The 15,815-nt window shown below is 56.4% G+C and overlaps 1 protein-coding gene across 30 annotated transcripts in view; it reads left to right on the forward strand.

Annotated features, from left to right (window-relative positions):
- MACF1 (microtubule actin crosslinking factor 1) overlaps positions 1 to 15,815 on the forward strand; it is a 150,460-nt gene that overhangs the window by 91,943 nt on the left and 42,702 nt on the right. For all 30 annotated transcript variants that reach the window (XM_086863264.1, XM_086863278.1, XM_086863268.1 and 27 more), the window contains 2 exons: positions 527 to 1,022; positions 1,585 to 3,056. In XM_086863264.1, the coding sequence (XP_086719390.1) occupies positions 527 to 1,022; positions 1,585 to 3,056 (1,968 nt within the window). The remainder of the gene's footprint in view (positions 1 to 526; positions 1,023 to 1,584; positions 3,057 to 15,815) is intronic.

A 15,815-nucleotide genomic window follows, 5' to 3' on the forward strand; every position in this document is an offset into this window, starting at 1 on the left:
CCCCGCTGAGCCCAAACCTCTGTGAGTAACTCGGAAAGGGAGCGGTGCTCAGCTCCCTTCCCGCTCTGCATTGACTCAGCAGTGAATCACTTGGCCCCTCTTGGAGACTGAAATTGCTTTAAACAAGGCCGGTGCTGACGCTCTGCAGGGCTGGCTAACGCTGCCCCTCTGCCTTCCCATTCCTCCTCCTTCCAAATCCTAACATGGCTCCAACCAGCCACATCATGGAGCAGAAAAGCCCCAGTGGAGGTAATTAGATTTTCATCTCATCTAAGTGGTTTGTGCTACATTACAAGACAAATAAGAGAGAGAGCAAAGTCCTGGAGTCGCAGACCCCTCCCAGCTTTTTAACTTCCAAGGTGACAGTAAATCCTGAGCTACCCAGCCCGACTGCTGTCCCAGCCCAGGGCCTGTTCCTGCTGATTCCACGAGCTGGATAAAGCCCCTGGAGGTCTGGTTTGTTTTGACTGTGTGTACTCGGAGCTGTCACTTTTATGCAAACATCTTTATTTTATTTCTGTTCCAGTTTATGCTGAAGGAATTCGAAGCTCGCCAACAGCAGCATGAGCAGCTGAACCAGGCAGCTCAGAGCATCCTGACTGGCCCTGGAGATGTTTCTCCATCCACCAGCCAGGTGCAGGATGAGCTCCAAGGGGTCAACCAGAAATGGTCCGAGCTCACGGAGCGCCTCAACTCCCGCTCCAGCCAGATCGACCAAGCCATAGTAAAGAGCACCCAGTACCAGGAGCTCCTCCAGGCCCTCTCAGAGAAGGTGAAGGCTGTTGGGCAGCGTCTGAGCAGCCAGTCTGCCATCAGCACCCAGCCTGATGCTGTCAAACAGCAGCTGGAGGAGACCAGTGAGATCCGCTCGGACCTGGAGCAGCTGGAGGAGGAGATCTCCGAGGCTCAGACCCTCTGTGACGACCTCTCTGTCCTGATTGGGGAGCAGTACCTGAAAGATGAGTTGAGGAAACGTCTGGAGACAGTGGCACTTCCCCTCAAAGGGCTGGAAGATCTGGCAGGTGAGATAGAGGAGGAGTTTTGTTTAAGAGATGCTGGGATGTCAAGCTCTTTGCCTCCATCACTGGGAGAAATAATAATAGAAAAAAATAATAGGGGAAGCACCATTTGTCAGTTTATAGGGTTCTTCATGGGTGTTTTATATGGGACCCAAGTTCCAACTCCAGAAACACCTGAGCCTGGAGAGGGAGCAGAGGTGTTCAGCCCCACTGACGTGGCTCTTCACCAAGCAGGGTGGCCTGTGCTTGGGAAAAAAAAGCAGGTTCCTAAATTCAGATTGGGGCATGAAGAAAGCCACCCTCTGACCTTGGGGTGCATCTTCTGTTTCCTGAGAGGTTACATTTAGGGACTGGTCAGGAGAACTGAGACCTTCTGCATTACCACTGCCTCTTACTACTTCAGAAATTGATGAATCAGTGAGCAAAAAGGGGCTGGTGATGCAATGGAAAGCTCTTTCCTGTTAATCAAAACGCAGTTGGTGCATCTGAGATGATTTCAAATAATTGCACTCGGCTTATTTGATTTGAGCTTAATTGTCGCCTCCTAATCTGGTTGCCATTCCAGCCGACCGGATGAACCGACTGCAGACCGCGCTCGCCAGCTCCCAGCAGTTCCAGCACATGTTTGACGAGCTCAGGACCTGGCTGGATGACAAAAGGTGCCAGCAAGCCCAGAGCCAACCCATTTCTGCTAAACTGGAGAGGCTGCAGAGCCAGATCCAGGAGCAAGAAGAGTTCCAGAAGAGCCTCAACCAACACAGCGGCTCCTACGAGATGATTGTGGCCGAGGGGGAATCTCTGCTGCTTTCGGTCCAGCCTGGGGAGGAGAAGACCACTCTGCAGAACCAGCTGGTCAGCCTGAAAAGCCACTGGGAGGAGCTCAGCAAGCAGGCTGCTGACAGACACTCCAAGCTCAAGGACTGCTTGCAGAAAGCTCAGAAGTACCAGCGGCACGCGGACGATCTCCTGCCCTGGGTGGAGGACTGCAAGGCGAGGATGGCAGAGCTGGAGGTAACCCTGGATCCAGTGCAGCTGGAGGCCACTCTCCTGAGGTCCAAGGCCATGCTGAGTGACGTGGAGAAGCGCCGGTCCCTGCTGGAGATGCTCAACAGCGCTGCTGACATCCTGACCGACGCTTCCCAAACGGACGAGGATGACATCCGCGACGAGAAGGCCGGCATCAACCAGAAGATGGATGCCATCACAGAAGAGCTGCAAACCAAGACTGGCTCCATTGAAGAAATGTCCCAGAGGCTCAAGGAGTTCCAGGAGAGCTTCAAAAACATCGAGAAGAAGCTGGAAGGGGCAAAGCACCAGCTGGAGATCTACGATGCCCTGGGGCCACAAGCCTGCAGCAACAAGAATTTGGAGAAGCTCAGGGCTCAGCAGGAGGTGCTACAGGCCCTGGAGCCACAAGTGGATTATCTGAAGAACCTCACTCAAGGTCTGGTAGAAGATGCTCCAGATGGATCTGACTGCTCCCAGCTCTTGAGCCAAGCCGAGGTGGCTCAGCAGGACTTCAAGGCCGTGAAGCAGAAAGTCAACGATTGCTGTGCTCTCATGGAAAACAAGCTGGAAGGGATCGGCCAGTTCAACAGCAGGGTCAGGGAGATATTCTCCCAGCTGGCAGATCTGGATGATGAGCTGGACAGCATGGGCCCCATCGGGAGAGACTCTGACAGCCTCCAGTCCCAGGCCGAGGACGTCCGCGCCTTCCTGGGCAAGCTCCAGCGGCTGAAGGGCGACATCGAGTCCTCCGAGAGCGAGTGCAAGAAAATGCTGGAGGACGAGGGCAGCCCTGACCTGCTGGGGCTGAAACGGGAGCTGGAGACGCTGAACAAGCAGTGCAGCAAGCTGACAGAGAGGGGCAGGAACCGGCAGGAGCAGGTGGAGACGACGCTGGCGCGCGTCGAGGACTTCTACGGCCGCCTGAAGGAGCTGAGCCACATGACGGCAGCGGCCGAGGAGAACGAGGCCTTGCAGTGGGTGGTGGGGACAGAGGTGGAAACCATCAACCAGCAGCTGGCAGACTTCAAGGTGAGTTTGATTCCCTAACTGTTTGAGGTTTTTTATTTTTATTTTTTTTTGAAGTGGTTTTTGGCGTTGTGGAAGGTGTGGGGTTTGTTGGGTTTTGTGGGCTTCAAGCCACGGCGTCTCCGTTGTTTGTTGCTGTGATTGTGAGTGGGTTTGCACTGAAATAGCCTTGCTCTGGAGGATGTGAAATCCTGCTGGTGGACTTGATAGTCTGTGGTGAAAAGGTGTGGAAAGATTCTGGGACTGGCAGGAGAATCCCTGTTCTCCTGGTGATGTGAGATGTTGGCGTGCCAGCACCTCGTGGGCTGCTGGAGGTGGGCGGCATTTAGATTTTGGGAGAGGAAGGGACGGGTTTGAGTCCACCTGAGCTGTGAATTTTGCACCATTTGAGGGTCTAGTCCACATCAGATCATCCTGTAGGTCTGGCTCTGCCTGGCCCACTGCTGCTGTTTGTTGTTCACTCCGTCTGGGACACACATCACGTCCGTTTTGGGATCCTTGGGTACAAAAAGAGCCACAGATAAACTGTGAGACAAGGAGTGCACCCAGGAAATAAAACCAAGGTGAAGTTTTGTGTGGGCTGTTCACATTTCCAGCAAGGAGCTGATGGAGACCATCAAGACTTGAGAGAGGGAAGGGTTGGAGTGTGTTTGATGTATTTCTGTACAGAATTATGATGTTGGATCAGGCTGTTACACTACATTAATTATATTAATACAACTTAGAAGTTCTCTTTCTGTGAAACTTCTGCTCCTGACGTGCCCAGGAGTTGATGATTGGGTTGATTTACATCTGGCTGCTCATTTCCTGGTGTTAATGGGGGGGTGGGAGGGAGAGGCAGTTTTACAGCCATTTACTTTTCATCTCATGGCTAATTGATCCCGTTCCACCTCTTGAACAGCTCTGTGAAACCATCACCAGGACAAGGTGTTCCTGGTTTGGGGTTTGCCCATCCAAAAAAAACAGATCTGAAGTGTATTGATGGGAATTCAACCTCAGCTGATGGTGTTGCTCATGTTGGGCAGTTTGCTTTGAGCTGATGTCAATGAAAGATTTAAATTGGTCATTAAACACTGCAGAATAAATACATCCAAAAAGGAGATTTTTTTTTAGTCCTTAAAATCAGCGAACCTTTCCTGTAGGAAAAGGGATTATTCCTGGCTGAGCAGCTCTCATTAGGAAGGATGACAAAAAGCCCAGACTGGGCAGGAGCAGCTTAACCCACCGTGAGGTTTGCACGTGGTCCACAGCTCAGTGAGCTTGGGGATGAGCCTTTGAGGCACAGGTGACCTGAGCCCGGGGGGTTTGGGGGTCTGAGGTGTCCTCACCAAGAGTCATTCCTTGGCCACCGAGGCCACGAGGAGCAGCTGGGTGGGAAAGTGAGAGCTGCAGCAGTGGTGGGAAGGTTTTGCCGTGTAATGGCTGGGAATGAAATGGGGGAGAAGCAGGAGTGGAGGATGGAGCAATCGTGGTTAGGGCAGCATTCCTCCGTTCCTCCTTCCCTCCATTCCTCCCGTTCATCCCCAGGGATTCTTGCAGAAATCCCAAAGGTTGCAGAGCTGATCTTGGCAAAGCTTCTCCTTCTGGTCCTGTCCAAGGGAAAAACAACCCCAGAGCCTGATCTGCTGGTGGAAGGGCATCAGCAGGGGCTGGAGGGAGCGCTGTGGAAAAGCCTGGCTCGTGCTCTGCGGGGAGCCCGGGGGGCTCCTCTTGCTTGCGCCAGGCTTTTATTTCCCAATAAATTCTCTCTCTGAGACAACATCACAACTCTTGCCCTCCTTGGATTGCAGACCAGGGAGTGTCCTGGTGGAGCAGAGGAGCTCCTGGTGCTGGCAGTGCTCCGGGGGGAGGATGGGGTGAGGGATGGGGTGAGGGATGGGGTGAGGGATGGGGTGAGGGATGGGGTGACGGATGGGGTGACGGATGGGGTGACGGTGCCTCTCCGGGAGCGGCCATGCTCTGTCTGTCCAGAAGGCTGAAACGCAGGCAGATATTATGTCTTAAGGCATTAATTTTAATGAACATCTGTGTAAATGAGATGCAAATTAGGCATGGCCCCGGGGGCTCCAGGCAAGTTGCCAATGGAGCCCTGACAAAGGTGGGCACTTCTGGACTCATTGTGTCCGGATTTTAATAAAGAAGATACATTGAAGGCTCTGGTGGAGGCTGGGAACGGATGACTTTGGAAGCAGCTCATATTTGAAGCTTCCCATCTATTTTTCTTTTCCCTTTTCTTTCCCCAAAAGGCCACAACCTCCTTAACTTTTGGAAAAGTGCCATTTGTGCATTTCCTCTCTCCCCCGCCACCCCCAGCCCCTTTCCCGGGTCACAGAGGGACTAATCCTGGCTTTGGGATGGATGAGCCCTCTCCTGCTGTAAGTTTTCCTCCTGGCCGGGTTCCTCCGAGGCAGGAGGCTGGGAAGCAGCTGTTGGATTGTGCTCAGGGGGAAGCTTTGTTTGCAGGAGGGGTTTTGCTTCGGATGCGATTTTGGGGACCAGCTCCATCAGGGAGCCGGGACAATGATCCAGGGTGGAGCTGGAGTTCAGGGAGTGTGGGAAAACCAGGCAGGGACCCATTGGCTGTAGCAGGATTGTAAGAAATCCCATCTGGAGGAGGCTTTAAGGGGTCATCGAATTCAGCCCTGAGTTTTCTGGTGAGATCAAGTGCAGCTGAAAGGCATTTCTGTGGTTTGGAGCCTGTGCTTATATGGACATCCCCATGGGTCGCTTCGGATCCAGCTGTGCCACAGAAGAAATAAAAAAGAAATTGGGTTTAGCTCATGTTAAGCTGTCAGAGCAAAGGAACCTCATCTTTAACTCTTGATCTCCAGTTTAACCCAAGTGGTTCTTGTTCCATTGCTGCCTCTCTGAGCAGCCTCTTTTTTGTGTAAAAAGGTGCTAAAAGTCAGGAGAATCTTTGAGCTGAGCCTCTCACAGCCAAGCTGGGCTCTTCAGCACGAGGGACAAGTGCCAGGCACCAGCAAGAGCTGCTCTGAGGAGTTTCCAGGCTGGGCACTTCTTCCCCCTCCACTGTCTCTGCTGTCAGCTCATGTTTCTCAAAGCTTACTCTAATATTAAATTTTAATGACTGGAATCAAATGATCTACAGTTGAGATGTTTCTAAACATAACAGCTCTGTGGATTCAGTTTGGCAAACAGCAGAATTCCCTAGGGAAATGATTCCCCAGGTGCAGATGGTGGGGAGGGGGGGTCACTCACATGAAGGCATAGGAGGTTTCTGCATTGCTTTGTCTCCATCATCAGCAACCTCTGATCAGCTGGACCACCCTGATCACCCCAAAAATGGTGAAATTAATGGGATAAGGCTTGTGCTGCTCAGTGCAAGTGGCTCATCCTCCTTTACATGCTGAAGAGGCAGAGGTGAAGTTTTCTGGCTGGGAGCAGAGGTGGCAGAGAGCCCCAGGTGTGGCCAAAGAGCTCCCATCAGCCATGGAGCTGAGGAATCAAATTCTTGGGTGTTTTTTGGGTTTTTTGGGAGGCACCTGTGCTGGGGTAGCTCGGCCTCCTGGCTGAGCAAGCTTGGCTTTTGTTTATCTTTTACACAGGGGATTTTGGACTTGGGTTTCAAAGCGTGGCTTGTGCTTGGCGTTGGAGCTGGGACCCTCTTTGATTTGGTGTTTTTGGACGAGGTTTTAACGTCACCACGTTTCACCCAGGAGGCAGAACACTCAGCCCTGGGTCAGCTGGCCTGGGGTATTCTCTGCCTTTCAGTGCTCAGGAGTGAAGGATCCTGCTGCCTCCCCAGTCATGGAATCATGGAATGGTCTGGGTGAGGAGGGGCAGGGACCTTCCACTCTCCCAGGTTGCTCCGAACTCCAGTCCTTGAGCCCTTGCAGGGATGGAGCAGCCGTAGCATCTGTGGGATTTCCTCCAGCCAAGAATCTCAGCTGTGTGGTGCCAGGGTGCTTTGCCTTGCTGGGGACACTTTGTCCCCGTGAGGAAGATGAGAGCAGGATCAGCCCTGCGTTCCTTCCGAGCAGCCAGAAGGGATTTCTGCAGGAATCCTCCAAAACCCAAGGGAAAAAACCCATCAAACCTGACAGAACCAAACGGTCCCCGTCACTTTGGGACACCTGGTGACGTGTCTGTGCTTGGCTGGACACCGTGGGCTGGTGGCTCCTGCTGTCACCACAGCTGAGCTCGGCGGGCACGGCGCAGGAATGTGGCGAGCCAGGACCTGCCGCAGCTGGCACAGCCGGGCTGTTTATCCAGGATCTGGCTTCCAGAGTTAATTAAACCCCACCCTGGAGATGAGGGAGGAGCAGGAGGGGGGTCCCCTCCATCCAGCCTCGGGTTGGGTGATGGCTTTGCCAAGGTGGCGGAGGGAAGGGGTTTTGGGGTGCTGCCTCTCCTCCTGGCGTTTTTGGGGAGGTTTTTGGGAACTGGAGTTGCTGGATGCGGTGAACTCCGGCAGCGCTGTGTCACACCAATAAAGGTTTAATGCTGGATGATGAAGAGGGGGGAGGGAGAATCCCTAGACAGCAATAACTGAAGCCTCACTGCTTTATTTTAGAGTAGGTCAGGTCGGCCGTTGTGCCTCCAGCACCCTTCTTTGTCTGCTTCAATTAAAAAACAAAAATCAGGGAAGAAATCCCGGGAGTGGTGATGCAGTGAGTGAGGCCCAGAATTACTCATCTGGCCATGCCAGTGCTGCTGTGTGACCCTGCTCCGGGTCCTGCCTGGGGAATGTCAGCTCCTCTCAGCGCTTCATTTATGACTCGTAATTCCCCCAACCTTTCCAGCAGGGAGCTGACTCAGAGAAGTGCCACTAGCCAGTGTCCCTGGCTTTCTCCCAGGTGTCCCTGCCTGAGGGGGATGCTTTTGGAGAGGGGGCTGCCACTGATGTCACCTCATCGTGTCCCCTGCATGAGCCACTGATGCCAGAGGCAGGGAGGGATGGGGACACGGCTGCCCAGCGTCCTGCAGTGTTTCACCCAGGATGTTTCACAGGAGGATCGAAGTTTGGGTTTCTCCCCAGAAGTTTCAGCCCGTTTAGGTTTGCAGCCTGTGCTCCTCGGTGGTCCCTGGGTGCACAAGGGGCATTTTGTGAGCTTCCTTTGTAGGGTGACCTTGAGGGTCTTTTCCAACCTTAATAATTTCGTGCTTCTCCTTGGGACTGTTCAGCTCTGCTCCTGCCATTGCAGAGCTGCTCTTGGAGATCAGGGAACGGTTTGGGTTGGAAGGCACCTTAAAGATCATCTCATTCCAACCCTCCTGATGAGAGCAGAGGGTGGGCAGAGAGGAAAAGCAGCATCCCCTTTTGGGATTGCAGGGCTGGGCTGGGAGGGCAGGAGCAGCTCCGTGTGCTGATGGCACCAGGTATTGACACCCAGAGCCTTCATTCCTGGAGGCAGCAGGACAAGCCATCCTCAGCCAGGACAAGTGGTCACCCAGGCAATGCTCCAGCAGCCAGCCCACGCCTCCAGGGTGGCTTTTTTGGGCCACTCCACACCCCAATCCAACAGCCAAGCCCCCGGCAGGTGGGCAAGGGGAGGTGGCTTTCTGAGAATGGGATGTGGCAGGGGAAGGGACACTCTGCCACTTGCTGTGCCCCAGCCTGGCCCAGGGGTATTTTTAACCCTTCTGTGCCCCCGGAGGAATGCGTGCGGCTCCCGACAGTCGTGGGGCTGGGAGCAGCTGGGTGGGACTGGGCTGGGAGCGGGGACAGGCTGCGTGACGGTGTCTTCTCGTTGAACGCTTTCCAGACCTACTTAAAGTATCTCTGGCTTGTATTTTCAGCATCAGCAGCACAGGCAGAAATGCCTCCTCTCTGGCAGCTGTTAAGCTGCCTTAAAGGCACCATCTCCCCTCGCTGGGGAAGGGGATGATAAAGGGGGGAGATAAGCACGGGCTGTGCCGGGTGCCAGGGCTGTCACCCATCCTGGCTGGGCAGAGTGGCCCAAGCTGCACATCCAGGGCTGGGTGTGTTTCCAACCTGGCCATCCTGTGCTCGCACAAGAGGAGCCCTGGCAGCCTCCTGGCTCCTTGGGAGTGAATTTTAGCGCTGAGGGAAGAGCTGGTGTACCCCTGGAGCTCCTCCTTCCCGGAGGGAGCGCTGCCGGTGTGCTGGTTCATCAGCAAAGCACGGGTGGGCTTTGACCTTGACGTGTCAGCAGAGGCACAGGCGCTCCCCTGATCCCGAGAACAAGAGTGAATTAAGCCAAGAGTTGCTGAGATCGACCAAATCGTAGAGAAGCTTTTTTTATTTTTTTTGCTTTTCCCCTCCTTCTCCTTTCTTCTCTTGACCGTGAAACAATCGGGCTGTGATCAAATGGTGCCTTTCAGGAGCTGCCGTGGGTCAGGGCTCCAAAAGCCACCCACTTGCAGATGCTTTGGTGACCCTGGCAGGGCTGAGCCCGGGGGAGATGGCTGGAGGAATGTCCTCTCTCCGGAGCACTCGTTAGCTGGTGCTGATGACACCTCACAACGTTTCCAGGAGATACTAAAAATACCGGCTTTGCATAAGACCAGGGGAGCTGAGGATCCGAGGGAGGAGGAGATGGGGAAGGTTTTTGTCTGCAAGGGCTGAGCAGAGGAGGGAGAGGAGAGCCATGGGGATGTCAGCACAGCATCCAAGCCAGGCTTGGGAAGGGAGGGACGGTGGCCACTGGGGCTGGAGCGGGCAGGGAAGGACCCAGGCTTGGATCAGTCACTGCAGCCTTTCAGGAACAATTGCCAATTCTCCTGCTGGAGGAGTGGTTTAGATGTCTCCCATCCAGAGGATTCTCAGGATGATAACACACTTAGCTCACTTCCTAAAGAGCCTCAGAGCAGTTCATTATTCACCTGTTGTGCCCCTCTGCAGCTTCTGCAGTGCCTGGGCAGTGGGGATGCCCAGGGTGCCTCAATTTGCAGGGAAACGGAGCAGCTGAGGACAAAAATGAACATTTCAGCAGCTTCCACCTCCTGGCCACCAGGGCCCCGGCACGTGGCTCTACCCTTCTTGTCTCCCAGTCCCATCTCAGGCTGCTGCCAGGGAGTTTTGGGGAGCTCTGTGCAGGAGGATGGGGCTCCATGGGAACGCTGAGTGCCGTGGGGCTGTGCCTGAGCACTGCTGTAACACGTGGGCTCCAGCCTTCGTTCAGGAGAATTATTTATACCAACATCTATATTAGCTGCCTTGCAGTGAAAGCGCTGCGGTGCAGCTCCTGCACTCTTGGAAGAACAAAATAAATTTAATTTTTTTAATTTTTTTTTTTTTTTTTCACAGCTCTCACTGCAGCTGTGCATCCAAAGTGCAGGAGGTTTCTCTGGGAGTTTGGGTTTTAACCTCTTCCTAAAACTTTCCCCATGGAGGTGCAGACCCCCATGGAACTTGGCGAGGTTTCCTCCCACAGCCCTGTGGAGGAGAGTCCTGAATGAACGTGTTCCAAATGGCTGATTTAAAGATGTGCTGGCTCCCTGCATCCCGAGGATTTGAGGAGGGTTTGAGTGGTGGCAGGGCCCTGATGTGGGGTTTGGAGTCAGCCAAAGGGATAAGGGAGCACCCAGAGCAGCACAGCGGGGTGGGAATAACCCCAGTGCTCCTGCCTGGATCAGGGGCTGGAATGGCAATCACAGAGGCTTGGGAAAAGGAATGAGTGAGGAGGAGAGCAAGAGGGAAAGAAAGAAGTCCCTCTGACCTTCTGACAAGCGCAGCAAAGGCTTTAAAAAACAAGAATCCTCTGCTAAAAATCCCAGCTCAACCTAAAGCGCCGTTTCTAAGGGAGATTTTGCGTGCGCTTGATTTGGCTTTGTGCTTCTATTGCAGCGTCTGAGGGAGGGTGAGATGCGCCCTCAGTCCTTCTGTTGGGCTGGAGGCACTTGGGGTTATCCACTCTGCCTTGCTTGGACACGGCACAGTGTCCCAGGCCAGGGGTGGCACTTGTGGAGTCAGATCTGGGGGACACACCGTGTCAGACACGGGGAGCGGGGCTGTCCAGAGAGGCTGTGGCTTCCCCATCCCTCCAGGCCAGGCTGGAGCAGCCTGCTCAAGTGGAAAGTGTCCAAAGGGTGGGACAAGATGAGTTTTCCTGTCCTTCCAACACAAACTGTTCTGTGATTTTATGCCATGGTCAGCAAGACCTGCCAGGAGCTCTCCTCCATCCACCCGGCACTCCCATGGCAGAAGGGCACCAAGGCGAAGTTTAAAGAAGCTTTGAGGTCAAAGAAGACCCTTGGTTGCACCCTGATCTCATTAATGACCTGTCCATCAGCGATCCTGAGCTGCCTCTGAGCTCTCCTGCCCAGCACATAACACAGGTCCCTTGCTTCCAGCTGCTGAGATGCAGTAAAGGAAAACTAAAAATACATTGGATTCCAAACTGTGCTGTGCCATGTAGACAGTGGCAGCAGCGGTGGCAGGATGTGGCACAGCTGTAAACAGGGTGACATCAGCCCGGGACAGGGACAGCCGTGTCCCCACGCCCCAGGGCTGGTGGCCACATGAGGAAAAGTTGAAACCAGCAGGTTCACGAGACAAATGGGGATGCCCCTACTTGGAGAAGGTCTTGGAAAAGCCTCTGGGTGGGTTTTGTCTGCAGGATGCGGCCTGGGGTGGGTCCAGATCTTGGTTGGGTAACAGGAGCTGTTCCTGGCAGGTTTGGGGACTGAGCAAAAGCCAAATGAGGGGTCTTGGTGGTCGCTTAGAAACACCCAAAAGGACAAAATTCAGACAGAACGTTCATGTCCTTCCACGTCCATCCCTTGCACCGACACAAAGCTCAAGCTAAGCCCTGACCTTGCCAGCACTGCTTGGCTCCTGTCCCCATCGCTGGGGTGGCACTTGGGGGCCTAAAGCCGTGATTTGGGGAACCTGCAAGAGCCGTGGCTGGGATCTTTAGGCCAGGCACAGCAGGTTTCCAACTGGCTTTCGTCCCTGGCCAGTATTGCCCTAATGGTTGAAGAAATTGGTGGTGGGGGGAATGTGTCGGAGGAAGACTCGGCTCGCTCCCGGCACGTGACTCGGTGAGGAAATGGGAAAAGAATTTCTGGCTGTGAAACGGGGCAGCTCCACGTCGAGAGAGAGAGAGAGAGAGGAGAGAGAGAGGAGAGAGAGATCGTTCCTTCTTCGCAGTGGAACAAAAAAACCTCCTCGCCCCAGCCCAGATGCCTGGGATTCCTGGCGGAGGGGCCCCGGAGCGGTAACGGTGCAGCTCCACCAGCTCCAGGCCAAGGTGGTGGCACAGCACCGCTGTCCTCTTGTTGTTTCAGCTGCTCTGGATTAATACCAGCCACCAGGAGCTGCGGTGTCCCCCGCCAAGGGGAAAAATCCAGGCGTTGGGACGCTCTGGAGGTGTTGGCAGAGGGCTGGAGGAGGCTGCAGGGCTGAATGTCCGGCTGTCTGTCCAGGAGGGCCTGGGGGGACGTGGAGGGGACATGCCCTGGATGGGCAGAGGGGCTGGCTGGGGGATGTTTGGAACCCCCCCAAAAAGATCCCTGCTCCCTCATTGCCGCTCTTTTCCTTGGTTTTATTTAATGCTGGAAAAAAAAGGGGTTCCAAAGGTTTCCCGCTGCGCAAAAATCTCCATCTGAGGAGCACGTGGGACCATTGAATATTGCCCCCCAACCCTTCCCTTCCACAAAATACTCATTCCCATCTCTCTGAGAGCAAAACAAAGCTTTGGGAACGTGGTGCTGGAGCTGCTGCGTGAGCAGTCGGTGCCGGGACACGGGGGCGAAGGGTCGGAGAGCTTGGGGATGTGGAAGCCGGGCTCCCACCACACCACACCAAGACCTTGCCAAAGCCTCGGTGTTTTCAGGATGGCATCAAAAAATATTTAGGATCTCATCTTCCTTGGCTGTGGCTCTCCATGGAAGGCTTTTGATGAAGCTGTGGCGCAGCAAAGCGCAGCCCGAGGCCCGATTCTCCCGGTGCTGGTGCTTTTGGAGCGCAATGCTGCACGTTCTCCTGTATTAAACACCTTGTATTTTTATCCCGATGCCATAATTCATCCCAAAGTAGCAGGCCGGGTGGCTGGTGGGGCGGGTTGTTGCCTGGAGATGCGTGGAGGCTGTTCCCAACCCTCCTGTTTTCTCTCCCAAGTCTGTGACTTCCCTCAGCATCACTTCGCAGCGGTGATTCACGCACCTCCCTCCCCACTTCCAGTGCTCCCCATCTCTTAAACCCAAGGGTTTTGGGGGAGGAAAAGAGGGTGACAGGACTCAGGATGGGAGGAGCAGGGTGCTACCCTAGAGCTGGAGCTGTAAAAATCATGGATTTTAGGAAAAGAGCCTGCAGTGCTGATGGGGAGCGGTGGCAAGTTGCGGGTGGCTTTTTGGCAGAGCGATGGGGGGAGGCAGAATTGGTACTTTGGGGGTGTTCCGGGTGGGTTTCTTCGGTGATTTCCAAACTCGGTTCTTTGTGCGAGGGCGGCCGTGAGGAGCAGGGAGGCCCGATGTGTGCGGGGGTCCCCATCTCGCTCGCAGCTCCGGCTCGGGGAACAGCGGACAAAGGGCCGGGGGAGCGGGGCCGGTGGCGGTGGGAGCCGGAGCCGGAGCCGCCGCCGAGCCAGGGCGTTGCTGCTCTTTGTCGGGGGCTGCCGCCTCCCCCCGGAGGAGGGGCCATCCCCGGCGGGGCGGGCGGGGACCACCCCCGCGCCGCCACCGAGCGTCCCCCCCCGTTCCGCAGCCGGGTCGCGCTCCGCTCCCCCCCGCTTCCCGGGGCCGCTGGGGGGGTCGGTGCGGGGGGGCGCGGGAGGCACGGCGGAGCTCGGGGAGGGGGCGGCCCCGGCCCTGCCGCCCCGCCCCGCGGCGCCGCCCCCCGCCCGCCCCCGCGTCCCCCCGCCCTCCGCCGGGGCTGGAGCTCCGCGGGAGCCGGTGCTGGCGGCGGCGGCGGGGCCGGGGCGTGCGGCGGCCTGTGCGGCTCGGCCTTTTGTTCCGCCGGCGGGAAGGAGAGCGGGCGGCGGCGGCAGGGAGCAGGAGGACGAGCAGGAACAGGAGGAGGAGGAGGAGGAGGAGGAGGAAGGCAGCGGCCATGCATCCCGCCGCGCCGGCCGGGGGCTGCCCGCGGGGGCGGCGCGGAGCCCCCCGCCCCCGGCCCGGCCGCTGAGCCGCGCACAAAAGGGGCGAGAGCGGCGGGGAAGGGGAACGGGAGGGCGGTCCCGGGGGGTGTGTGAGTGACCCCCCCCCAGCCCCGGTTCGCCCCGCATCGCCGCCGGTACCGGCCCCGCCGCCCCCCGCCCCGCTATGGCCGGGCCGCCCGGTGGCGCGGAGCCGCCGCAGCCCGACACCGGCCGCCGGGAAAGTTAGTGCGAGCGGGGCCGGCAGCAGCAGCAGCAGCAGCAGGAGGAGGAGGAGGAGGAGGAGGAAGAAGCAGCAGCAGCAGCAGCGGCAATAGCCGCCTCCAGCCGCGGCTGCTCCGCGTCCCCCCCGTCGGCTCCCGGAGGCAACTCAGGGGATTCCATCCCGCTCCGTCCCTTTGCCATTTTTGGATGCGTTTTATAGCCAATTTTTTTTTTTCCTGGGGAGAAAGCGGAAAAAAAAAAAAAAAAAAAAAAGAGAAGACCCAGCAACCTTCCTCCACCGCCGGACTCCGCGGCCGCGCCGCCACCACCGGCCGGATTTTGGGGGTTCTGCCACCGCCGGTGGCACCGGGCGAGGTGACGGCAGCGACAATGCCATCATGTTTTTGAGACAGGAAACCTCCGAGTTTGCCCTGAATGAAGAACTTCCTGTGTTTAAAGTTGTACGAATATCCGCTGACAAGCTCAGTTCAAATGAAAACACGGGAGTCGGGGGGAGAGGCTAATTCGGAGCAGCTGGACTTCCACGGCGCTCGGAGCCGGGCAGAAAACGCGCGGAGCCGCTCGCCACTGCCAGCCGGGAGCGGCCGGGACAAGCAGTGCCTTTGTTAGTAAAGAAGGACGGACGGGATAATTTGAGAGCTTCAAACTCTTCCACCGTTCCTGTGGGATATTTTACCGGAGCTGTTGGATTTTGGACGATCCGCTGATGGATGGGGTTATTTAGGGGGACGGGGGGGATGGGATGGGTTGTTTCACCGCTCGGGATGGCTGGGCAGGCTGCTGAGCCGGCGCGGTGCTGCCGGTCCCCGTCCCTGTAGTGTCACTTTGGGATTTGAGGCTGACCCCCCGGCGGGTTTGGGACCTGCTGGCCGTGTGTGATGCTTCCTGCCGTGGCGGGCGAAAGGTTGCCGTGGTGGTCCTGTCATCCCTAAGGACGAGAGTATGGGCAAACCACTGAGCCGGCCAGACTGTTTACGGCAGAACCGCACTTGCCTGGGGAAGGGCGAGGATGAGGATGGTTATATAGAGGATTGCTACGTGCCCCAGAGATCCATATACGACACGATGAGAATTAACGAGCAGATCGATCAGGGATCTAAGCTCAACCAGCTCTCCAAGAGCACCCTCGGCAAGGGGGATGGCAGCACCATATCCAGCAACGGGACTCTGGGAGCTGCCAACGTCTTCGAGTCCAGGCCGCCGGAACCCAAGAAGCTGGATGAGCGGGTCATCTTCGACCAGCTGAAGCTCAGCAGCGACGTCTCCAAGCCGGCGCCGGCTCCGCCAAAGAGGCGACCGAACCCCGAGAAGAAGGAGAACGTCAACCGGCGCTCATGGAAGTCCTTCATGCCGCCCAACTTCACCGAGTTTGCGGAAAGGATGGGCGCTTCGCTGAGCGAGGTGTCGGAGGTGGGCGCTTCCAACCCTTCCCTGCGGGATAAGCGGGATTCCAGTGCCATGCTGGCCGAGCAGCCGGGCCAGCCCGACCCCGGCGAGCCCATGTCGGAGTCTCTCA

This window comes from Cyanistes caeruleus, chromosome 26, assembly GCF_971803275.1.
Source record: "Cyanistes caeruleus chromosome 26, bCyaCae1.hap1.1, whole genome shotgun sequence".
Lineage (NCBI taxonomy): Eukaryota > Metazoa > Chordata > Aves > Passeriformes > Paridae > Cyanistes > Cyanistes caeruleus.